Here is a 25227-nt window from a genome sequence, read left to right on the forward strand (position 1 = left end):
AAAATAAGATAAGATCTAAGATATGCAAATGTACACTGAATGATAAAAGTCAACTTCTATATCTCAGTATACCTTAAAACAGATATACGTTACCACTAACCAGCGCTTACAATAGATGTGGATGCCACAGCTTGTGTCATGGTGATTTGTCTTGTTTGTTGTCAACACGTCTCAGCCTTTCCCCGGGTGTGTTTTGTTGTAGAAAAGTGATTGTCGATCGATCACTGACTGAAGGTTTTTTTTTTTGATTCACCACAAAGTTGCACATGGTGTAAAATAGTTTACCTCTCCTTTCTTGCTGAACATCAGGGAATTGTCTTGCACAGTCGTAAGCACTGTCAGCAGTCGTAAACAGTCATTTTTGTTGGTGAATTGACGTGTGTGTCGCACACGTCCGCATCTTCACAACCAGATAAAAGGCCATTAAAAAAGGCTGGGTCAGGCTCTTTGACTCCATGAGAGCTACGAGGTGGTGTCCTCTTAGGTGCTATTTGGATGCCCTTAACCTGAAAGAAGTTTCTGGCTACACTTGAATGCATGGCGGCCGATATACAATAGAAAGTTTTCAAACAGAAAGAATTTGTTTGTTGTCTTTTATTATGGAACTTTTTAGCAGTTGCAAAATTGTAATTCCCACCCCTATCTTTACTGTAGACACCTCACTGAAACGTATCAATCATCCCCATGTTTTTTGACCGTGCACTAGCTGTTAAGCCTTTCAGCAACTGCAAACCAGATTTTACTGCACCTGTGTTGTACCCCAGGGATATGACACCATGACTTCTCCTCTTTGAAACTTCCTTGCCATAAAAAAGGAAGTGAGTTTGGTGACATAATGCCAGGGACAGCTATGAATGGTGAAACTCAGGGGAAACTACCATTCATTCATTCATACATTATTATGTGAAACCACTTGTCCTATTTAAGGCTGCGGGGGTGGGGGGGCTGGAGCCTTTCCCTGTGGACACTGGGTGAGAGGTGGGCACACCCTGTACAGGTCACCAGGCTGACACATTGATAAAGACAACCATTCACATCTACAGGCAATTTAAACGACATTGTAACATGGTAACATCCCGGAGGAGCCGCTATTATATCTGTTTTTTATCAGTAATCATGGGCTGTTGCCGTCGTCTGCCACAAAACAAAGACATACCATTAAAGAATCACCTACACTGTCCCATTTCTCCTGCAGGATTTCGTCCCCCTCTATCAGGACTTTGAGAACTTCTACACCAGGAACTTGTACATGAGGATTCGAGACAACTGGAACAGACCCATCTGCAGCGTCCCCGGTGCTAAGATGGACCTAGTGGAGAGAGTTTCCCACGACTACAACTGGACCTTTGAGTGAGTTGCTGCAGTGCTCTGTGTCTGAATGTGCGCAGGGTTAATTTAGAATCAAGGCGTTGTCCATAACGGTCGTTACTCTCCCAGAGGTGTGTGCTTCTGTGTCACTGATCCTTAGCTCAACAGGAAGTTTCATTGATTTGCACTTTCAGTCAGTGGCCTCTCATTTCTGATAATACACATGACGTAAGCCATGATTCAGATGGGTATGTTGAAATCACGAGTATCTGTCACATGGTGCTGAACAGAAACACTAACATTAAGCAGCCCTGAACACAAAGTCCTCAACAAGTGACTGAGGGAGTATAAATACAATCGGTAGAATCAAGACAGCACAGAATTGAAATGAATGGAAAATAATTGATTTATTTTGTCCCATTGCCTTAATTTTATTCCCTGCTGTTCCCTCAAGGACATTGTTAGCATCTTAACTCACTGTTTGTAAGAACTGCTTGACTTCTGTGATGTTTTCAGACACAATAATTGAGTAATATCATGAGCAGTCTGTTCTGATATCAGTGAAGGTTTTCATATTTTTCCTATTTATCTCATTGGTATGTACAGTATAATATAAACTATGCCAGCTGAACTCCCTCGGGACAATACACTATTGTGCAACTGCCACAGCTATCATGCACTGTGATAATAAAGGATAACATTGAACAGGAAATGGTTGCCAGGCAACCAGAGCAGGCAGGCTCACATGTCTAAGATAATTATTTCTATTAGCCTAGAGTCAGGGTACCAAATCTCTGTCTCTCTCTGTCTGTCTCTCAGGCACACGGGCAGAGTGGTGAAGGACGTCATCAATATGGGCTCATACAACTACCTCGGCTTCGCTGAGAACACCGGCGCTTGTGCCGACGCTGCTGTCGAGGCCACAGAAAAGTATGGAGCTGGAGTGGGCAGCACTCGCTGTGAAATAGGTAAGAGTCAAAACAAGTTAGATGATGGGGTTTTTCATTTATTATGAACATGGAGTCAGTCCCTGATCAAAAGGACCTCAGCTGGTACTTGTAACAGCTGCTCCCTCTTTTGTCCGGCGCTCTCTCAGCGTACAGCCGAGGCTACAGGCTTGAGTGGCTTTGAAGGACTGGAAGGTTGAGTTTGAAATATAGTGAAGCAATGTGAAAGCTTTGAAGTTTATTTCAGTTCAGCGCCCACTTTGTTGCAGCCTCCTGTTGACGTGAGCAGCCGCTGATTAGTTTGTCACATTTAATCTTGTTCTGTTTAGCAAAAGTAAAGCTGAGGTTAACAGTGTGTTTAGCTTAACGGGGTCCTGTGGAGTTTACTTGGAAACAAACAAGAATGTTAACATTCACTGTTACTTACCAAAACATTTTGTGTGTATCCTTGAGGTCTACCAAACATCATGAGTGCATTTCCTTTGCGCTGGCTTTGCTTTTTTATACAGAACCAAACAACAGTGGCATAGTACTACCCAGTGCTGGTGTTCTGAAAGCAAAAGAGGCGTGACAGGTGTGACATGTTACACAACAGCGTTGACCCCTACTATTACATATAACATACATGTCGAGCAGTGCTTTTTAAAGAGTAACAATCATTTACCGTCCTGTTTATGTAGCAGTCGATCTCTGCTTGAAGGTTAAGAAGCTTCCGTACCTCATTGTCTCCTTAATTTGCATTTGACATTTTCGGCTACTGTTCTTCTTTGAGTTAGCTGCTAACTGCTTCTAGCTGCTTCTTAAATCCTCTGGCGGCAGGTCGCACACATAACACATCGTCAAAATGTCACATTCGTACCACCTGTACCATCCAGGATTGGAAATATGCAAGTGGCTGCTAGGTTTGATTCACTCACCACCCAAAAAACAACGGTAATGTATTGAGTGGCTGGCAGATTTTGGATTCCACCAGCCACAGTGGCAGGTGGACAAAAAAGTTAATTTCCAATCCTGGACATGTCCATCGTCCTGTCTTGCTGGCTGTCCCTTTATACACAGACATCTTTTCGGCACTGTTACTCCCTCTGCTGCCAGCTTAAGAGTCAGAGGACTCTGTCCCCTGATTCTGCGACCTTTTATACAGAACAGCGAGGCAGAATAACGGCACAACATTTCTGCCTTAAACAGGCCGTGTTAAAGGGGCTCACATGTTCTAGTTTTCTGTCTTCTTCTTCCTTACCTTGGCTGGCCGATTGCACCACATCTTGGCATGTTACTGCCGCCTCTTCATCCGTGGAATAGTGTGACACTTAGACTGTATAATAAAGATGGACGACATGATAGTCCCCAAAAGTGAAGCCAAAACAACCCTATCGCCCCAGGTGGCTGGCTACAGTACAGGCCATAAACCCCGCCCCATCCGCGCTAGGGAATAGGACATGAGCCTAACTAAAAAAATCAAAGTATACGTCAATAAATCTTTCCCAAAGGTAGTTTCTGACTTTTAGTAGTTTGGTAATAACTAGTTATTTGATGCCTTAAAAAGGGAGTTTGACGTTATGATTGACAGCTGTTTGCGTCAGTCAGCGCGCTCGTGATCCATGGGGCTGCCCACAGTTGGTCGGACCACAGGAACTCAATGCTGCAGGGCAGACTCTGGCTCCAAATTTCAAGTTATTTTGTCCTGATTATGGTACAGTGGGAGGAAGTGGAGACCTGTTGTCCGTCTTTATATACAGTCATTGGCGTGACAGCACTAGGAGGACTATGTAACACCTCACACATGTGCGTCCTCATGCACAAGGTAAACAAAACAGGCACGCACTTACAGAAAAACGGCTCCATAGTGCTACTAGAGGTTACAAAACTTCAAAGTGTTTGTTTAACAGGTGTAGGAAAACAAGTGTGACTGACACATTTCTCCTTCAGGCAACATGTTACAGAACACTGATGGGAAATTGTTTTTTAACTGACATTGTGTTGTTTACAGGAAACCTGGACATCCACGAGGAGCTGGAGCAGTTGGTCGCCAGGTTCCTCGGTGTTGAGTCATCTATGGCTTTTGGGATGGGCTTCGCAACAAACTCCATGAACATTCCTGCTCTCACAGGGAAGGTATGGAATTTATTCACGTCCTTCCTTTGTTTTTTTCCTCTTCCTAGAACATCGTACTCCACTTGATGTGATTACTTCTTAATATTTGTTTTCAGGTGTTTTCATAGTTAAATTGTCCCCTGTGCCCACTCTGTAACTGATTGGGTATGCAAGTGAAGGAACAACACTGTTTCCTGTGTTAAGTGAAAACAAGCCACTTTTTTCAGATGTGTGTCCAAGTTTGAAGAGTTCAGACTGTTCCATAACACACCAGTTTCCGCACAAAGCTTTCAAAACATCTTGAGTGCAGGGGGTGGGAGTTTGACAGGTCCCCGCCACTGTTGTTCTAACCCCAACAAATCACACACCCCAGCCTTTACTTGAGTCCTGGTAGACTTTTTCTTGCCCTGCCAATTTCAATTGAACAGGAAGTATAAGTCTGAGCAGACAGGCCTGTTTAGAGTCAAAGGGAACATTTCCTGAAAATCAAGAGTGAAAAACAGATATGAAGATAGGCGATGGAAGACAGAAACTTACAGTGAGACAGTGAAGAACGGCGTCACTGCCCTCGTCATAAAGGTTAATAAATTCTCAACTGTACCTGTCACTTTCCTGCTCGCTCACATCCTGATGTCATGGCACAAGTGTGTGTTGTGTAACAAGTCTGTTCATTCATTGACCAGTGGTGTGACCTGTGTGAATGTTTGGGTGTGTAAGGAGGTGGATGAGCTGTCACCAGCTCTTATAATACTCTTATAATTGCAGTATATCCATATTATAATATTATCTTGATATGAGATGAGATATCATCTTAGATATTTGATATAATTATATTGTAAGTGTCGTCTTTTCCTGGTTTAAAAGGCTGCATTACAATAGAGTGATGTCGTTTTCTGAACTTACAAACTGTTCTAGCTGTTCTTTTGTCTTTACCCACGTCATCATTATATTCACAATACTAATGATTATTTATCAAAAATCTAAATGTATAAATATTTAGTTAAAGCACCAATACTCAACCCTACAATGTTGTTGTAAAATCTATGTCAAGGTATTCGTTAAAAAATATTGTGAGCCCTATGTATGGGTCTTGTATTTAAATGGAAAACAATCACACATTTTCAGGGTGTCTGCAGGTGTTATAAAAATACTTGTATCTGAAAATCTATTTTAATCAATATTAGCCTTGAAAAGTCAGTAAATAGAGGACAATCACTATGTAGCTGTTTGCATTCAGATTAGCTGAACTTGGAAAAAGTAAAGAAATACTGATGGACGTGGTTTATGAAGATATGTATGTTTGTGTTAGAGGTTCAAAAACTGTTTTTAAAAAAAGGCCCATTTGCACATTGGGAAAGATTATATTATAAATGAAGGTATTGAGATGCTGTTCTGTGTGAAAGTTCACATTTCTGATGTTAGAAATCTTAAAACCAAACTGTCTTTTACTTTATATTTAAGTTGCACTTGCTTGTTGGTAAAATGCAGATTAACCTAACTCACTCTAATGATCATATTTCTACATAAAACCAACCTCTGCACAGGACCACATATATACTAGAGACTAGACTAGACGCTTTACTTAACTAAAGACTGATGTCTTTCTCCCTGATTTTGTGTTGAGATGGGCGGATACAATTTCAGAGTTTAAAAAAACTCCCTGCGTTGCAGAACCAATAGTAAATCCGCAGGGCGGTCCTTCGGTGGCTTGCTGAACTCTTGTGCTCGTAAACATAGTCCGACTGTGTTAAAAGTTNACTTTAGAAAGGAGTGTCCCCAGACTATCAGAAGGTGGAGATCTCTGATTGTCTGGTGGTGAGACTACATATATACTACTTCCCTTTATTCTCACATGCAACGCTTGAGTGAGAAAATTTGGTTTAAAATATCTTGAAATGTCTCAGTAGGCATTAGATTTAAGTGTCTGGATCGGTTGCCAAACTGTGGGTTTGCGCAATAATCAGAGTCTGAGCTACAAAGTCGTTGCTCAACACTAAAACACTCCAGCATGTGTAATCCTGGGTTTTACAAACAGGCGAGTAAAGAGGGTTGAACTTCACTGTTTCTTAATGTTTGACTTTGCTGGCGAATAAGGGATCACTGCTCCACTGATGTAGAAACTGAAGTCATCAGCAAAGAAAATCAAAACTCACCATGCTCCTGTTCTTCTTCTTCTCCTCCTGTTTTTAGGGTTGTCTCATTCTGAGTGACGAGCTGAATCACGCGTCGTTGGTGCTGGGTGCTCGCCTGTCCGGCTCCACCATCCGGGTCTTCAAACACAACAGTGGGTGACTTCCTATGATGAGCATGTTACATTTGACCAGTTAGATAGACCTGTTACTTTAAGCACAGCATAAGTCTGCAGTAACACAGAACACAGGATTAAAGTGTCCACAATGGATCTTTCAACACTGTGAGACAGGATTTACTTTTAATCTGCTTTACCCAACAGGAGAGCAAATACATTTAACATGGGTGTGAGTTACAGAGGGCTGCTTACAACACTCTTACTTCTTCAGTTCAACATTTACTTCACTGCCACTTTGTCTTTCTCTTATGGACTACATTGGATTGCACAGGAGTAGGTGGAGCATGATTATTTTGGTTTAGGACGAACACACACAAACACATGTACACACCAGACACCAGAGGTCCTGGCCTACGCAGGGACGCAGAAGTGCTGCAAAGGGTATATGTGGTATGAAGCAACTGGATTAAATGAAATAGCCTGTTAGCTAATTCATTTTCATGGAGGGTCTCACAGGAATGAACAGACTTCCAGCTGACTTGCATATGTACACAGAGCTTTGTGGAAACAAGGCGTTTCTGTTACCTAAGATCACACTCGGCAACCAGGAACCAGGCAGGTTGACTTCTAAGAAAACCCTCTCAATGCTTCAGACGGTTGTGATCATAAATTATTGACACTCATCCATTAATTAAAGATGACTCTCGTATTACTCTGGAGGAATAAATTCTATCCTTAGACAACAAAAGTTTTTCCTCTGTGTCACAGACATGCAGAGCCTGGAGAAGATGCTGAGAGACGCTATCGCACACGGGCAGCCGAGAACCCACCGACCTTGGAAGAAGATCCTCATAGTGGTGGAGGGAATATACAGGTATACACAGTAATCTGTCTCTCACATGCATGTGCAGTGCACTGACACACACAGACATACAGGCGTGAGCAGGATAATTTTGCTAATTGAGTTTTATTTCTGTTTTTATTGTCATTTTATTGTGAGTATTTTCATGCGGCTGCTGTATCACATTACACTGTTTACTGCCAATTACTCAACACACACAGTTCTCTGGGTGTGGGCTCATTAATCTTTATTTAGCCTGACTTGTCACTTTATTTGTACATTTGAGAAGAAGCATGAAAAGACTTTTAAACAGAGAGTAATGTTCAGTTATATTCGTCCATGGCATTGCCGTCAGTGTGTCTGATGCCTCCCAGGAGTGGGAGTGTGACATGTTCAGGACCTCTGACAGGTTTAGTAAATCAATGGCTTCATATTGTGACTCCACTATGTCGTACAGGCTGTTTTTATCACATGAACGCATCCCTGTCTTTGCTGTAGCAGCAGTCTCATTTGCAGTAAAACAATGAAGCACTTTTACAAGACGAGTGAAGAAATATTTTAGCAGGTTAGAGTTAAAGTAGGAACATGTCTTTGCATTTATTTCACATTTTTTCTGAAAGAACAAAGTGTGATTTTCACAATGTTCTAGTTCAGGCAGTTTCACAGCCGTGATGGCAGCACTGCCTTTTATCCCTTTGTTTAAATATAGAAGATAATGGCTGTTTCTAAGTGTGCCCACTCTCCTTTAAGCATAATGTATTCCCTGTTCTTTGCAGTGTACTCACTATAAAGGCAATCAATCCTGTTGATCAATAGAGTTCTCGGAGGAACTGCCTGACACGCTCAATGGCCTGTACTAATGCAATGTTAATGAACTTTCATTTACACTGGGATTTTCCAAGCAAAGCTTCAACACCTGCACAAATACATCTGAAAGAAAGTGAAACCATTTTCTGTAGTCGAGGTTCTCAACCGTTTTTCAGCCACAGACTCCTCACAAAGTAGAGCATGTACTGGGGACCCACTCATTTAGGCCTGTGTCCCTTGATGTCGCCGTTTCACACTTCTGTAGTCTCGGTAATGTGAAAGAACAAATCAAGAGAAATATATTAGACCAAAAATGTCTGCATTATTCTCAACTCAGAATAACTTCAGCAAGTAACACTTTACCTAAACAAATATGAAAGGCAAATAAACAGAACAGGGCTAATTTGAAGTGCATTTCACATCACACCACACACACATATCAAGAGAAGTGTGAAGTGTTTGACTCCTACTGCATACACAGGCTCAGTACAACATGATTCTGATTATCTTAAATAATATACCATATTATATTATATAATATATTCCTTAGATCAGAATGTAAACTATGAACAATTTTTGATTTCAAGCAACAACCTATTATTTTCTCATCCTTCAGTATGGAGGGGTCCATCGTGCGTCTGCCAGAGGTCGTTGCCCTGAAGAAGCGCTACAAGGCGTACCTGTACCTGGATGAAGCCCACAGTATCGGGGCCCTGGGGCCAAACGGCAGAGGAGTGGTGGACTACTTCGGCCTGGATCCCAAAGATGTCGACATCATGATGGGAACATTCACCAAGAGCTTCGGTGCTGCCGGAGGATACATCGGAGGCAAAAAGGTTGGTGAACTGTTGCACAGATAAAACTGAGTCTGTGACGTCAAACAGTGGAATATGATGCCTTTTGTGCTGGAGAGGAAACCATGAAGTGCACTGACTAGAATAACTGGAGCACTTAGTCATCCTCTTGAGGGACCTTAGCACATTGTGTGTCATTCAGTTTTGGTTCACAAGCAATGGGAAATTTCAGTTCCTGTTCTTGTGAAAAGAAACTGATTTTGTGTAGGCTTTCATTTTCAGTCAGAGCAGAGCTGCTAACAAGGCTGCTTCACTCTGCCAAGGTGGAGAACAATATATACAAATACAGAGCAAGGGTAAGCCTACAGATACAAGAGGACCGAAAGGGAAACTTAAGTATTTTTAACCAGGACCCTATTTTCCCATGTTTTTGTGTCTAAGTGACCAACAGGAAGAACAATTTTTAAATTGGTCCAGTGCTGAGTGAGAGCGCTGCAGCTGGCAGCTGCAAAACAGACTGCAGAATAACCACTCAGGGCATGTTTGCTACGTCAATATACATGTCTGACAACATTATGGAAAGGATCCCACAGAGAAAGACCTTTTTGGTCAAAGAATGAGATCCTTTTTATTTAACTAGAAACAGCCCTGAAATCATCATCACCAAACCCACCAGACTCCATTTAAATACACAGTAATTTGATCATCGTAAAACACACTTAATTCAAAGTCGACAGAAACAAAATAAAACTCATAAAAGCCATCTTGCCTCATCTTTACACTGTTCCAACAACCACCAACTCTGGTTTGGTTGAAATAAATCCTTCATTCACCCAGTTAGATGTGAAAACATGCTGCCTCTATACACGCTTAAATTACTCCTTATTTAAATGGAGTCTGGTGGGTTTGTTGATAGAGATTTTCAGGTTGTTTCTGGATAAACAAGAAGGATCTTGCATTCACAAAAAGGCCTGTCTCTGTAGGGATCCTTTCTATAACGTCAGACACTTAGAGTAATGATCTGAGCCTGTCAGTGGCAAACACAAACACTTTTAGTGGACGTACATTGACGGTGGTACAAACACACTCTGAGTGGTTACACTGTCGAACAGGTTAACTTGTGGAAAGGATTGTGACAAGGAAATAAAACTGTTTAGTTCACTCTTCAAATTTATGTTAGAAAAATATGGTAGTTTACAAATATAAAACTAAGTTATACTCATTTTTTATGAAATGTTTTCTTTGCTTAACTTAAACTTAGTAGTAAATGAGCAACTCATGAGAATATGCCAAATAAAAAGCGTAGGTAGAATAAACTAACGCTTCAGCCTACAACTTTTTGGTATATATTCTTTGTTTTCCTTTTGTTTTTTCTTTTTAATTCAGTGCCTTGATGTTATTTATTCTTTATCATGTGCATTCCTCTTGGAAATTTGTTCACAAGGATCGAAATAGATTACCTCTAACTAACTAACTGAAAAGTAGTTGTTCCCATTAGTCATTTAGACAAAGCAACATAACAAGATAGTGTCCAGGTTGAAAAACCCCAGAGTTACCCTTAAAAAACAGGAGTGACTGGCTGGAACACAAATTTTTCTCTGTGTGAAGTATAAGACATTTATCCTGCCCAGATGATGTTGCATTAACTAAAATATTCTTTCCTTTAAGATAAGGAAACCCTTAATCTGCAAATTGGTTCATTTACAATATTTCAATGCAGATGCTTCTCATGTAATTTCTCTGCCAGGAGCTGATCGACTATCTGCGGAGCCACTCTCATAGTGCCCTGTACGCCACCTCCATGTCTCCTCCTGTGGCCCAGCAGATCATCACCTCTATGAGGATCATCATGGGAGAGGACGGGACGACACTGGGTAGGTGCCAGAAAGTTAGGCCAATCACTCAATACCGCACCCCTCAAGTCAGGATTTGTACTTCAGTTACTCACACAGCGTTAGGTTGAATTCCGCCTCCACGGTGAACGAAGAATCCAAAAACTCTAGAAGAATTAGAGTAAACAGGATCCGTGTTTAACAACAGCAAAAACTATATCAACAAACTCATACACAACTTGTGCAGTATAATCCAAGTCTCATTCATCGATTCATATGCTCAGTATTTCCTGAACACATGCACATACTGTAAAGTGAATCTCTATATTGTCAGCAGTGTTGTGTTAATGAGAAGAGAGCACTGAAGGCAGCTTTAATCACTGTACCATCTCAAAGACAGAGGTGGACGTCATCTTACACATTTGTTACCAGTTGCAGGAGGTAGATCTTTGGGTGAGCAAGATACACAGAACAAGGAGAAATGTTATCTGGACTAACTTAATGATAAATGTTCAGTGCGTGATGGACTGATGAAGGTTTTCTTGGTGAACTTTTCCTGCTTACTTTGTTCCTTGCAGTTGCAGTTTTTCTGAAATGTCCCAAGATTTCTGGGCCACTCATGTTTTGTCAGTCACTGGACACAAATTTAAACACAGCACTTTTGCTTTTGCTGCCATTTCTCACAGATTTAAGTTAAAGATCTTAGACTTTTTAATGCTTATGTAAGGATTAGGGTTAGACATTCCACAGGACATAATCAATGACCTGATCAACTCTGTACGAGGCAGATGGTGTCACAGTAGATACTGACTGATTCTCTGGGGTATCTGTAACTGAAAAATGCATTGCTTTTCAGTTTCTAACCTTGTGAAATCCTGATGAATGTATTTCTTTTTCAAGATAAATCAGCACATTTTAGAGTGGCCTCTTGGTGTGACCAAGACACGCCTATGTACTGTCACGAGGATGGATTATCTTGAAAAAAGAGAAGTGCTTACTAATATGGATTTTAACAAATGTGCCCCCAAACTCAAGAAAAATATGTCTGTTAAGTGCTTAAAAAGTCTTAGATTTTAAATTTCAACCTGTGAAAAATGGGAGCAAAAACAAAAGTGTTGCATTTAAACCTTGGTTCAGTGTAGTTTCTCAGCACTGGTTGTATTTTTCCTGAGCTTCCATCAGTGACCACACGATGGCAGTATAAGCCTTCAGCTCAGTTCTTGCAGACCTGAGTTCCGCAGCAGATGACTGGCTGACAGACGTTTCAGCATTCAACTCACATCAGCTTTGCCACTTTTTGTACTTTGACTCCTTCGTACTGAGCGTGTTTACTTTGGAAATGTGTCATTCACAGCCAAGCGATAAACGATACTATCTGCGGCCACCTGGCAATTATTTACCAGCTTTATCAAACTGTGAGAACCCATTCTAGACATGTAATGCAAATGCTACAGGGGTGTAGTAGAACGTTACGTGATCTTAATTTTCAAGATGTGTGACAGTTGGTTAGTTCGGTTTAAGCAAAACACTGAGATAGTTATTTCAGATTTTTGAGAGCCACTTTTATAAGGTGAAGACTTAGAAATAACACCTGCAGTTTGATCACGTCGCTTCAGTTTCTGAGGGTCTCCCTGGAGTCCTCTGCAGCAGCCACCTCTTGTCCTAAACATTAGGGATGTGCATTTTTAAATCTGATGTGTGGACAGTTCCCCACCTCTCGCTGCTTCAGCCCAGGCTGATGTGAGGTCTTGAAGCGGTGGTATGTTGACTCTTCTTCCCTCTCCTTTATGGCTTTCAGATGTGTGTTTCTTTGTGTCTGTGTGCTTCTCTGCCTTCATGCTGGGTACAAAGCAGCGTGGTGCTCAGGGCCAGAGATCCGTGCAGATCTGTTGGACTCATCTCCTACACACACAAACAGGTCACTGAGGCTTGTTTTTCTTGCAGGGCGGCACCCCCTTTACTCTTTACGAGGCCTGATTGATGCAGCCTCCCTTTAAAATGCTGACTTGAGATCAGATTACCTTTCTCCCCAGTCATTCAATCATTAGGTACAGGAATAAACACCTGGAGCAAAACCTTTAGAGCATGACCGTTCCACAATAATCAACCCTGTCTCTAAACTGGGCCTGTTAGGATAACCACTTTTGTTAGATGGTATATTGTCCCATGAAATAATTGCGCTTAATGATATTATTATAATTTTGAGACCATTTTTTGCCACTGATATAATGATGAAATACAGGGGTTTTATGGATCCTTAAAATGCCTCACAAGGTATTGAATCTATTAATCTAAAAATAAGGCCTTACTTGGTTTTAAAATATCTAAGTCTTTTAAAAGTCTTCAATATGCTATGACATGGGAACTAGTGTATTCTTATTTTTTTTTCTTTTAATGACAATGAATTTTAAATATCAAAATAATAGGTGACATCCTCGTTTTTGTTTTTTTTCCCAATTGATTTACCAAATGCCTCCTGTAGTGTCATCATGCAAATCAGGATTCTGGAATTAACAACACAAATATTTTGTTTCTTGCCGGGATGCTCAGAGGATCCGCTGTCTGGTAGCTAGCTGTCGCTAAACCCTGGACGACATGGTGCACATTCAATGATAACTGGCCATTTGACCAAGATTTCGCAGCATGGCTGAAACCAGTACAGAGCGATGCATACAGGGCTCTGTGTATATTTTACAAAAAGTTTATGCAAAATGGTTGTATTTTTTACATTTCATTCATTTTGGATACTGTAAAATTGGTCCAAATTTAATTCCAAGTAGCATTATAAAGTCTTAAATCTAACTTGCTTTAAGCCGTAGGAACCCTGAATATAATAGCATGTGTATATACAAGAAAGTATATATAAAGTATATAAAATTAAAGTACCTTTACAGGAGTAGCTCAAAATTACTCAGTTTTAGACTTGATACAAAACCAAGTGATGCTTCTTGTGACTAATGGACAAGCTTAGCTTTGCTTTAGGAACACCACCATTACCTTCAAAATCTAGCTGGTGTGCAGCAGTCAGCTCTCTGGGATGGAATGCCTGCCAGCTGGTGAATTTACAGAGTAGAGGATGAAGTTGTTGGAGTGTAAAGACTCAGACACACCAAACTTACTTCAGAGAACTTGGCCTAAAAGTTGCCACACCACAATGACTACAGCTGACAGCCAAACAGCACATACGTTCTGCACCTGTGTGAAAGGAAATTACACTTCACACCAGCAGATGGCGGTCGTCTGTAACAGTCATTCAAAAAGGGAACGTGGAAGACGCTAGTTAGCTGGTTAACACATTTACAACACAATCGAGTGTATCACAAAACAGAACATTTTTACCATGTTTACCATGTGCCAGTGAACAATAACACAAACTATCACAAAACGTTTCTGCTAAAGAGCTCAGTGGCTAAAGAAAAAGAATCTGACTTTATATAACAAGTTTGTTTGGGTCTCACCTACTCTTGACTTTAGTTCTTTGTTTACTTTCCTCACTTCTGTTTCTCTTCTCGTGTGCTGCCAGTTAGTGATTTCATTCACCGATGGGCTCTGCCGACACCAATTCAACATGTTGAATCATCCAAAAAAAAAGCTGACGAGGTGAAACAGTGTGGGACACACTGCACAGATGAGGGCGAAAGACACTCAACAACAGCCCAGCATTGACTGATGGCCGACTGTTAGCTTGGTGTGTCGGGCCTTAAAACTACAAACAAGAGGCTTTTTGACTCATTGTCAGAGGTTGGCAAGCTAACGACTGCCAAAACTGTACCTCTTCCACTCCAAAAGTGCAGCTGCAGGCTACTGGCAGTGTCTTGTTTTATTTTTCTTCAGACTTGTACAAGTAGGTAGGGATGGAAAAAAATGGGAGAATGGCTGCACCTAAGTCTTAAAATGGTTGGTAAAACCCTGCTGTTTATTTAGGCTAAAATGTTGGTGACATCCTTATGTAAACTAATGTAAATATGAGTGTTAAGGTCAGCGAGGTCATGTCCATATGTTGTACAATAAGATGATAGCATAGTTTTGGTGATAGGCCTACAACCATTTCTGAGCAGAGAGCGTCAGACTGGCTGACCTTACAACAGCCTGACAGTTTTCCTTGTGGGAGACAAACAGTGACAGTCTGATTGGTTGCAGCCCTATCACTGTTTGAAATTCAGCCCTTTGAAGAATCAGACACTGACACAAAGTCAAAGTGACAGTTGAGCTGCCTGTTAACAGTTTGTCTCTGCGTTCAAGTCGCTGCTCATGGTTCCCGGCACAGGCCTGCATCAAAATGGACATTTTGTTGTTTGAAGCTTACATCAATCAAACATGTCGATGGGACATGAGGGTTCAAGACGGGCAGAGCTTCCCTCAATATGAAAAGAATGCTTAAGTGCAAAAATGCCTGAATATCATATGCTACTGTTTCTGTGCCAACTGATCACTCAGTGCTGAGAATAGCTTTGGATTCCTTGACTGTGGAAAAACAACGTCTGGATAAATATAATGTCAGACTTTGTTGTGTCTCAGGGTGCTTTGAAGCCGTGGTGTTTCTGCTCTGTTTTTCAGCACAGCCAGGCAGATGTGCGTTGTTGCTGTTGGCGTTCGTGCCATATGGTTATTTGTTTGGTTAAGATGGTATCTCTGCAGGCTCAGCCCTGAGGATTCAGTGAGTGAATCCACACTGTGCATCACACTGACACGTGAGGATTGATGCCTGTTTAGTTTCAGCCTCTTGACCTCGACCTTAAAGGATCCTGGTCATCTTCAAAGGCAAGTGCTGTAGAGCTGTCTCCAAATAAGTGCAGGACATGATAAAAGATATTTACTGATGAGTCTTATACTCTTCCTGTGGATTTGTTTTTTAGGTTGACATGGTTTTGTTACTGAAACAGGGCTTGGCTCTACCTTTATTAAACTAACATGGGCTTGTGCTGTCAGATGATATTCATGTTCTTTGATTTAAAAGCAGGATAAATAGAAGAAATCATCAGTGATGGATGACTCTGCAAAGGTACATGCTGTTTCCTTCACTTGGCGTCTGAACAAGAGCTGAAAATAGGGTTTTATGAGTCTGATAAGCCTAAAAAAACCCAACTAAAAACAGTGCTGTAGGACCTGCACACCCGACAGGTTTTCATTTATTGTGGCTGATTAGACCTCTGAACAGGTTGTCTGGAACTACGTAAGGTCGCCACATGTACTGCGTGTCTTCCTTGCGTTTTAGCTCACCCAAGCTAGGATCTCAGAAAGAGATGTGAGGAAGGAGGAGCCGAAGCTGATCCAAGAAGTCTTGGATCCATAGCATCAGACTTCAGTGATATAAGTTGCTGTGCCACACGTTGAGATGCAGCATTTATTCATCACCTCACTTGATAAAAGACTTCTTCATAGGATATATTGATGTGTCCTCGCTCTAAGCTCCTCCAGAGGCCTCTGCACACACACACACACAGAGCTGATGAGATCAAATCAGGCAAAGAAAGTGAAAACACCTGTGTGGGTGCATCATGGGTGAGAGGGGCCTTTAATCAAAGAAGTTAAGAGATGCAAACTGGTAGATAGTCGTTAGCAAGGTTGTCTCATTGACACACAAAGAGCAGCGTAACTGAAGCTAAGAGTTCACTGCTCTAACTGCATTACTCTCAGCAGAAAACGACTCGCTGCTCCAATGAGCCGAGTCCGTTATGTAGATACCAGTGTGCCAGGTGCAGGTGTGTCTGGCTTTTAAAGCAAATGGGGGATGACGCTTTGATTGGTTGCATTCATGTTTTGCCCAAAACACACCTATGATTAATTAAGGGACTAAATACAACCCCTTTGCCCTTTTGCATCTTACTTTGCACCCAGATTATGCTCTGTTAACCTCTCACAAGTGGAGTTGGAAACACTCTAAATACACTTGTGCCATGCACTGTAGACAATGAGCTCTAAATAATTTAAATAGGCTCCTTGTCTTTATTTATGGTGCTCAGCTGGTTACAGTAAAGTAAGGCAGGCTTTTTACCTAAAAACCTATTTAGTGTAAGTTACCACAGTAATTTAACTTGTGTACAAGTTTGCTTTGTGAAACATAAACTTAAATAAAAGATTTCTGAGATATCCATCTGTTTATGTGCTCGTTCCAGGTGCTGATCGCCTCAGACAGCTGTCAGAGAACACAACCTACTTCCGCAGGAAACTCCGTGAAATGGGCTTCATCATCTACGGCAACGATGACTCGCCTGTAGTACCCATGATGCTCTATATGCCTGCCAAAATTGGGTATGTGACTCTCCTCCATTTCATGTTACTGGATATATTTTTAAAGCTTTAAACATCAAGGATAATTAGGATCGCTAATCGGACGAATCTTTAATGATTTCACATTTGGGAAAGACATTAAAGCTCCAAATGAATGTTCTGACTGTTGTCCCTTTTCCAAATATAATCTGTTTATGACTTCAGTTTCACACATTAAAGAGAGCACCATCTCAGATGTGGTGGTGGCGGCGGTGCAGAGGTCACATCATCAGTTTGATCTGCAAAGTGTCGCCCTGTGTCTAATGTTGCCGTTGCTTTTAAGGGCATTTGGTCGGGAGATGTTAAAGAGAAACATCGGCACGGTGGTCGTCGGCTTCCCAGCAACGCCCATCATCGAGTCAAGGGCACGTTTCTGCGTCTCGGCTGCTCACACCAGAGAGATGCTCAACACAGTAAGTCTTCAAAAATTAAGTCCAATCACTGTCTGAAACTCAAAGTGACATAATTTATTTGTATTTATTTTAAATACAGTGGAAACAGCTTGAAGTGATCGTGTTCAACTGGGCCAAGTTGATTTCTTATTCTTTATGTCTCATGCAGACTACCATCTAATTGATATTGTATATTTATTACATGAATATAAAGTAAAGAAATGCACAGCTTTGCTATTTTATTGACTGTTTCAACACACAGTACCGCGTTTTTATTACGCTACGGGGCTTGACGGTGACAGTGTCGACCACGGGTGCTTTTCCCGTGCACATTTGTTTTCTGTCTTCATTACTGCAGCTATAAGTTTTGAGGAAACTACGCTTTTCATTGAGAGAAAATTACTTTCCTTTTCCCATCATGACCTCAGTGTGCACGCAGCACCAACTTCAGGTAGACAGCTGAAAGCATGTCATTCCTCCAAGTGCCATTGTAACTGATACAACCTTACATGGGAGTAAAGTAAAAAAAAATAAAAGAAAGAAAAACAAGAATGATGCCAGTATTACATTTTTTGTTGTCATGTATGAAAAGACCCAAAATCAACACTGTTAAGTCCAGTTCAGACCGAAGATTTGTGACGAGACTAAGGCCCCGTTTATACGACAACGATTTCAACTGAGAACAGTAAACTTTGGCTGCGTTTTGGCTGATCGTTTACACGACAGCAGTGTTTTGGGTGCCTGAAAACGCAACATTTTGAAAACGGGTTCCAGAGTGAGATTTCGCGGCTCCGTGTGAACGGGGATCATTTCAATAACGTCGTCATATAAACGCAGAAGTTTTTTAAAACGCAAAGGACAGACTTTTCCGTTTTTAGAGAAACCGTTGTCGTCTAAACAGGGCCTAAACTGTTACAGAACGTTGCAGAGAAAAGTTGCAGCGGTGTGAACTGGCTGTCTGAGCTCGACTCAAGCCGGCTGATGATGTCACCTACAACTCAGTTGGTCAAATGGCCGGCGACTGGTTTTAAAGCACGTCACCTGTTTTAACAGCCAGTCGGTTTGTGGTAAAGTCCACTGGTCAAGTCAAAATGACCACAGAGGGCACATTCGCTCGCTGTGGTAGTCCGCTGTAGTGCTCTTAACAGTGTGCCAGTGTTGTTGACTAGAGATGATACACCGTCTCATGGTGGTCACTTCCTGTCAACGTTACAGATCAGAAGTACAGAGAGTTGTTGACTAGAGATGATACACCGTCTCATCTAGTTGCATTTGTGTAAACCAGCAGGGCTTAAGCGGACTGCTTGATGATATAACCAAATGATTCAAACTGCATTTGTCTCAAGTTTTTTGATCCAGATAAACAGATAAACAGATAGACACTGTAAGCGGTTTCCACTGTATTAAAAATAAGAAATCGCATATGTTTTTAAAAAATCAGTACTGCAAAAATCCAGATTAAAACTGGATTATAAAAATACAGTTTCCTACAGACACATCCTATAGGTTTTCACTTTTATGTATAATCATTACAAGGTGCTGCAGCTGATGATGAGAGACATAATCAGCCGTTTCTTTACATTTTCTCTTCCCTTTGTTACGGCAGAAGCTTTTCTCTGATGTCTTGCTATAATAAAAGACCTGTGTTTACACCATAACTTTAAACGGTGTAGAAAGTTTCCACTCTCAGTGGGAACAACACAGCTTCATAATGAGTATGAAAATCACTTTAAAAACGGGCATTAGCTTTTAAAAAATCTCAGTATTTTTGGCCAAACGTCAGTGAAAACTGGAAAAATGCCTCTCAGCATATTTGCATTTGCTCCACTGTCACATCTTATATGGATCAGAAAGACGATCACCTCTTTCTGTATCGGGAGAGATGAGTAAAACTATTTTCTTGGACGACCTGGGCTTGGTGTTTTTGTTGAGTGCTGCCACTTCCAATTTACAACTGCCATTGGTCTTTATTTATCATCCAACATGTAAAGAGAGAGACATCTAATCCATGATGGGAGTTTTTCTTCTCGAAGGCGTGTTGTCACAGGACAGACTTTAACTGCTGAGGACTTAATTCTATCCTCCACATGATATAACAGTTTGTTTGGATTCATGGATCCACTCAGCTTTTCTCAGCCGCTGATGAACGAGAGCTGCCTGAGTGCTGACTGACAGCTCTCTGTGTATGAGTGTGTGTCTGTCCACATACTCAAAGTGTGAGTGTGCCTGTTGAATAATTAAGGCTCCCAATGTGTCCTTTATTATGAAGGAACTTGGAAGGCCAAGCTGTCTCCGAGCGTTACAGCGTGGCTCAGACGGAGACTTTTATTTGAGCTGCTCTGTCTCTCCAAAGACACTTCATTCATCTTACTGAGGAGCGTGTCAACACCGTTTGTAATAGTCCATTTAAAGGGCATCAGCCTGCCTTTGTAGAGCACTTCGAGGAGCCGCTTTTTCCGTCTTTGGAGCAGCCAGGCCCTCGCTATTTCTCAAAGCGTGGAATCAGAAAAAAGGTCAGGAGGAAGGTAAATTGTTTCCAGGTGCCCTGCGGTGTTGCAATGCTGATACAGTCTCTTGTGGAAAGACATGGTGGAGTTTTTGTTCAGTGGTGGTTTGTGCAGGGAGCCTTCTGTTCACCTTTGTTTCAGATCCCTCCTTGTCTTCAACTCAGACGTGTTTAGAGCTTTAATAAGTGTGATAAAGGCTCAACACTTCATTAAGCATCAACAATTGTCTTTCAAGTTGTCAAACTATGTGTGTAATGTACTCAACTCTTTTAAAGTCTGTCTTCACTTAATTTTGATTGACATGAATAATGTCTTTTTGGATTGACATTAATAGCATTCCTCCGTGTTTTTTCCCAGGCGTTGGAAGCCATCAGTGAAGTAGGCGATCTGCTGCAGCTCAAGTATTCCAGACGTGAGCAGCATCTTCCCTCACTTGGGTGGATGGCCGAGGAGAGCCTGCTTCAGGACTGAGCCACATCATCCCCTTCCTGTCGTCTCCACCACTACATGTCCCTCCCGTACTTCACCTCTTCTTGTCTGACATCGCTCATCTTCCTCTGAGCCAGTCTCTGCACCCCACTCCACCACATCTCCTCACGTCAGACTCACCAGAACCAAAGTCTTCACAGGTCTGCCCCGTTATGAAACCTGCACACGAGCACTGCCCATCAGCCGAGACCTGTGCAGCAGATTTCACTCACATCAGGCGAAGGACCAGAATCACCCACATCTTTCTGTGTGTGTGTCCGTTGTTACAAAGTCTGTTTAGTATCTTTCAGTTTGTCCTAACCAGTGACTGTATATAAAGATGGACAACACATCTCCACTTCCTCCCAATGTACAAAAATGAAGCCAAAATATCCCGGATACAGCCGCTGTCATCTTGCACTGGTGACGTCTTGCAGTAGTCTGCACAGTAGCGATCTCCTTGGTATTGAGTTCTTGCTGTCCGACCAGTCACAAGCAGCACAATTGATCGTTAGCACCCCAATTGGCACACACAGCTGTCAATCATGAGGTCACACGCCCTGTTTATAGCATCAAATGATTAATTGAAACCAAACTTGTCTGAACAATTAAGACTTGAAGATGCATTAACGTGGTGAGAACCAAAGATATAGAAACATAAACGCCTCATTGGCGGCTGTAGTCGCCGCCATGTTGGAGATATCAAAACTAGCCTGTAAACAAATGGTAGTAAACAGGAGCTGTGTTTTTTCTGGATGAAAAGCACTGTAACGTTTACATTTCTCAACTGATTTCAATGAGACGTTTTTATATTGAAGGGTTTATGATCTTAATGAAGTAGAATCACAAAAGATTTGTCTCCAGTTTTAGGCTATAAACACTCTTTGATAAGAACTACCAAAAATGATGGAAACCATCTTATAAAAATGTATTTGACATGTTTGATTTTTTTAGTTTGACTCGTCCCATCTGCCGACACAGAGGGGGCGGGGTTTGTGACCTATACTGCAGCCAGCCACCAGGAGGTGATCCAGATATTAAGGCTTCACTTTTTGGGGGCAGTCATGTCATCCGTCTTTATACACAGTCAGTGGTCCTAACTTATTGTGACTGCATCTAACGTCGAGTCCTGTGAGCACATTGAATGTGTATCTTATTTGTGCAATAACAACAACTTTGAGTTTCTTTGTAATCTGACAGATATTTGCCATGAGTCTCTACTCGTGCACTTGGAGAAAAAGAAATCCGATCATAGCCGTCGCTATGACAAACACAAGAGGAAAAAATTATATATGTAAATATTATTTATCCCGACGTTGGTAACGCTGTCCCAGGGCAGCGTCCCAAACCTCAAAGAGAGATACGTTATTTCACAGGAGTAACATTAACTGATGTTCTCCGTATGTATTTATCTGATGGCTTTTTGTTCCTAATCACTTCTACTTGAACAGAGAGTTTAGAGTATCGGGTTCTTTCCCTATAACCAAAGGATGTATATGTATAGATATGTTTTCTACCTTTTCTCTTAAGATGCAAAGCAGATGTTCCAAAAGAAAACATTTAGCAGGGAAAGAATCCCAGGGAGCAAGACTAAGGAATATTTTTTACTGCTTATTTTCTAGAAATATTTTTCAGCCTTATTTACTGTTTACACCTGCACTCAGAAAACTTGAGCCCAGTGTCTTTAACATTTCTATAAGCTAACGAGCTACATGTGATTTATTTCCCCACCCCTACTCACTCAAGTGCTTTCATGTGAATCAGCGTCGACACGATCTCTGAGCACGATGACACGCTGTCACTTAGATCTGTATGTATGACGATGGCGCGCCCACGCTCATCTGATTTACGGACAGCTTTATTTATTTAAAACGTCTTTGTCATCTTTTATCAACCTTATTTTTGTGAGACATTGTTTTTAATCTGAAAGGCAGCTCCAAATGTGTCCCAGTGTGTTTTAACCGACTACCTGCGCGTCTTAACTTCAGTGCGAGCACTACTGACAGGCATCGTACATGCACGGATGATGTAGTCACTGAAATGTGCAACATGTGTTTGGGTATGCTTCCAGTGTCTTTGTTTTTTGTATTTATCGTCTGTGGTCGCCTGGAATGACATTCCATATCAACCTGCTTTCAGTGTCAAGTGTGTTATGTGTCTGTCTGCCTTATCTGTGTGAGGTCGCCCCAAAATGTCTTGTTCATGTGTGTGTGTTTATGTTCTGCCACTTTATTCATGTGAATCAGAGTGAAGTCAGTCAGAAAGCCAACGAGACCATTCCTGTAAATAATCATCAAAGTGGGGTAAAGCTGGGGTACGGGAAAATCTGGAAAAGGCAAAAAAAAAAAAAAAAAAGCTCCTCCCTCTGTGCCATAGGCCCCTCCCACCAGATGACTACAGACATCGATTTATTTAATTTTATTTCATCGTACAGATGTACGCAGCATATTCGCTCAGTCCCTTCTTGCCTCGCTGGCTAGAATTAGCTAGCTAGCTACCCCGTAGCTTCTCTGCCTCCTTTACTGCTGCTGTCTACATCCCCTGGAGGAGAGCAGGCAGCAGCTCTGGAGACGGCTGTAGCAACTCGAATTCAGCCAGCACAAACCCCCCAGTCCTGGGTGTCACTGAGGGCTGGTGGCCAACACAGCACCGGGTCTAACCTGTGTAAGGGCAGCAACAGAAAGTTTGCTGATCCAGTGCGGAGTCAGCTATGTGGTGTCCTGGAGGTGGCGTTTGCACCAGCTGGATTTGTGTTACTGCAGCTGCTGACTGGGGTCCGTCCCTGGAGCTGCTGCCCGCTCCCCTCCTGGCAAGGTGGTCTGTAGAGGTGGGGAGTGAGGCGGAGGACACACTAAGATCCAAGGCGCTAGCTAACGTTAGGTACAAAAACATGAACTTGAAGCTGCAGTCGTGAGGCTTTAGCTGCGGTTGGCATCAGGCTAAACTATATGTTGGCAGTTTTCGCCAGTGCTCGAACAGCAACTTTCTCCGCCATTGAATCAGGCTTTCACCATCTGAAGGGACGTGCACGCACATCTGCATTTGTAGAACAGCCAATAGGAACGCCCTCTGTCTGAAATTACCTGTGATTGGCCAAAGTCTCCCGCCACCGGTGAGATTTTTTTAAAGCCTGTAAACAGAGCCAAGAGGAGGAGCAGAAGTTTAATATTTTCAGTCCATTTGTGTTACAACATGCTTAAAGTTTATTACGGGATTTTTTTACCTACTGAAGCCAAAATTCAAACTGCCTATCCCAGCTTTAAACTCAAGTTTAGAGAAACCGTTAATGTTTTTGGCGTTTTCGCACAGCAGGACAACTTTTTGGGGGTCTCTCTTTTAACTGTACATCCATTAGATATTAATTTTATTGTCTTTGAGTGAGTCATTCCAATATTTTCCACAGAAAATAGCTTGAATAACATCTCTGTGATGCATTTGCTTTCAATAAATATAATATAAAAGGTGGAACACATGACTATGATCTGGAATTGCACTCTTCAGAAATGTGCTCTGACACTAAAGAAAAGAAACTTCTCGTCAAAGTTTCCTCTCAAGCTGTCTGCAGCACCGTGCAGTATGTTACATTTCTGTCTATGGAGGCAAAAATGTAATTGCAAACAGCAACGTGACTGTTTCTCTCAGCCAGGTTTCCCTCATTGAAACTGAGGAATTAAAGTCAAGAGAGATTATCACAATGTTTGGAGCGCTTTGATGTAACGTGACGGAGTATCTACCACAAATACAGGCAAACTGACCTGCGGTGACCTTCGGAAACTTGCTTATCAGTTGTGTTTGCCCTTGAAAATGTATTTGGGTTGGAGATAAACCACTTAGAGGAGTTTGTAAAGCCATGATGTTTGTCGACCATGCTGTTGGAAACAGTGCTGCAAAGATTAAATCACTTTCTTTGTATCAAGTCCTGGAACGGCTCTGTGTTTATTTACAGCAGACGCACACACACAGACTGAAGTCACAACCTAAAAGCTCATGACAAATACGTCTGAAAGCCTTTTGACTGATAAGTCACTGACATCCTGCCATTACACAGCATTCCACTTTGGCCAGTCACTCACTCCAGTCTTAAAGGGAGAGTTCAGGTTTTCTGAAGTGGGGTTGTAGGAGACGCTTAAATATAGTCAGTGTATTACAGACAGTAGATGTTAGTCAGCACACCAGCACCAGCGCACTACTGCTGTGGAGGGGTCAGCAACAAATAAATTTAATCCACCAAGTGTATGCTATACTGAGAGTATTTTCACCGCTTTAACATAATGTCAGACAACCCTTTCCAATGGGAAAACCCTAAAGTCACACAATAACACAAACAACATAACTGTTCAAGGCAGCAGTAGACCAGCAGCTCCTGTGTTCAGCAATGTTAAATCACTGTTTTTCTTCATGGAGTCTGGCTGTGAAGAGAGCGCGCTGTAGGTGCTTCATTCTCCAGCCGAAAATCATTTTGACATAAGGAGGCTTTCACACCTGCCCTGTTTGGTTCAGTTTAATCCAACACAAGTTCGTTCGCCGGACCGAGACCTTCTTGAAGAGGTGGTCTCAGTCCAGTTACAAACGAACTCTGGTGCGGTTGGTTTGTGGTGAGAAGGTGTTCCGACCTGGATGTGAAGCAACTGCAGTCACATGACACATTGTTTGGGTTAAACATGAGCATGTTACAGTCCTGGAGGATTATTAATGTGCACCTCCTCCTGTACTGCCTTA

General features: G+C 41.8%; 2 protein-coding genes across 3 annotated transcripts in view; one reads left to right on the forward strand and one right to left on the reverse strand.

Moving 5' to 3' along the window:
- sptlc2b (serine palmitoyltransferase, long chain base subunit 2b) overlaps nucleotides 1–24433 on the forward strand; it is a 32753-nt gene extending 8320 nt beyond the window's left edge. Inside the window, exons 3-12 of the mRNA XM_050058676.1 lie at nucleotides 1196–1350; nucleotides 2128–2276; nucleotides 4246–4370; nucleotides 6540–6633; nucleotides 7366–7471; nucleotides 8862–9081; nucleotides 10787–10913; nucleotides 16988–17123; nucleotides 17425–17554; nucleotides 20398–24433. Coding sequence (XP_049914633.1) covers nucleotides 1196–1350; nucleotides 2128–2276; nucleotides 4246–4370; nucleotides 6540–6633; nucleotides 7366–7471; nucleotides 8862–9081; nucleotides 10787–10913; nucleotides 16988–17123; nucleotides 17425–17554; nucleotides 20398–20511 — 1356 coding nt within the window. The 3' untranslated portion in view covers nucleotides 20512–24433. The remainder of the gene's footprint in view (nucleotides 1–1195; nucleotides 1351–2127; nucleotides 2277–4245; nucleotides 4371–6539; nucleotides 6634–7365; nucleotides 7472–8861; nucleotides 9082–10786; nucleotides 10914–16987; nucleotides 17124–17424; nucleotides 17555–20397) is intronic.
- LOC126398977 (hormonally up-regulated neu tumor-associated kinase) overlaps nucleotides 1–25227 on the reverse strand; it is a 987429-nt gene that overhangs the window by 288568 nt on the left and 673634 nt on the right. The gene's annotated exons all lie outside the window — the stretch shown is intronic.

Source organism: Epinephelus moara, chromosome 12, assembly GCF_006386435.1.
Source record: "Epinephelus moara isolate mb chromosome 12, YSFRI_EMoa_1.0, whole genome shotgun sequence".
Taxonomy (NCBI): Eukaryota; Metazoa; Chordata; class Actinopteri; order Perciformes; family Serranidae; genus Epinephelus; species Epinephelus moara.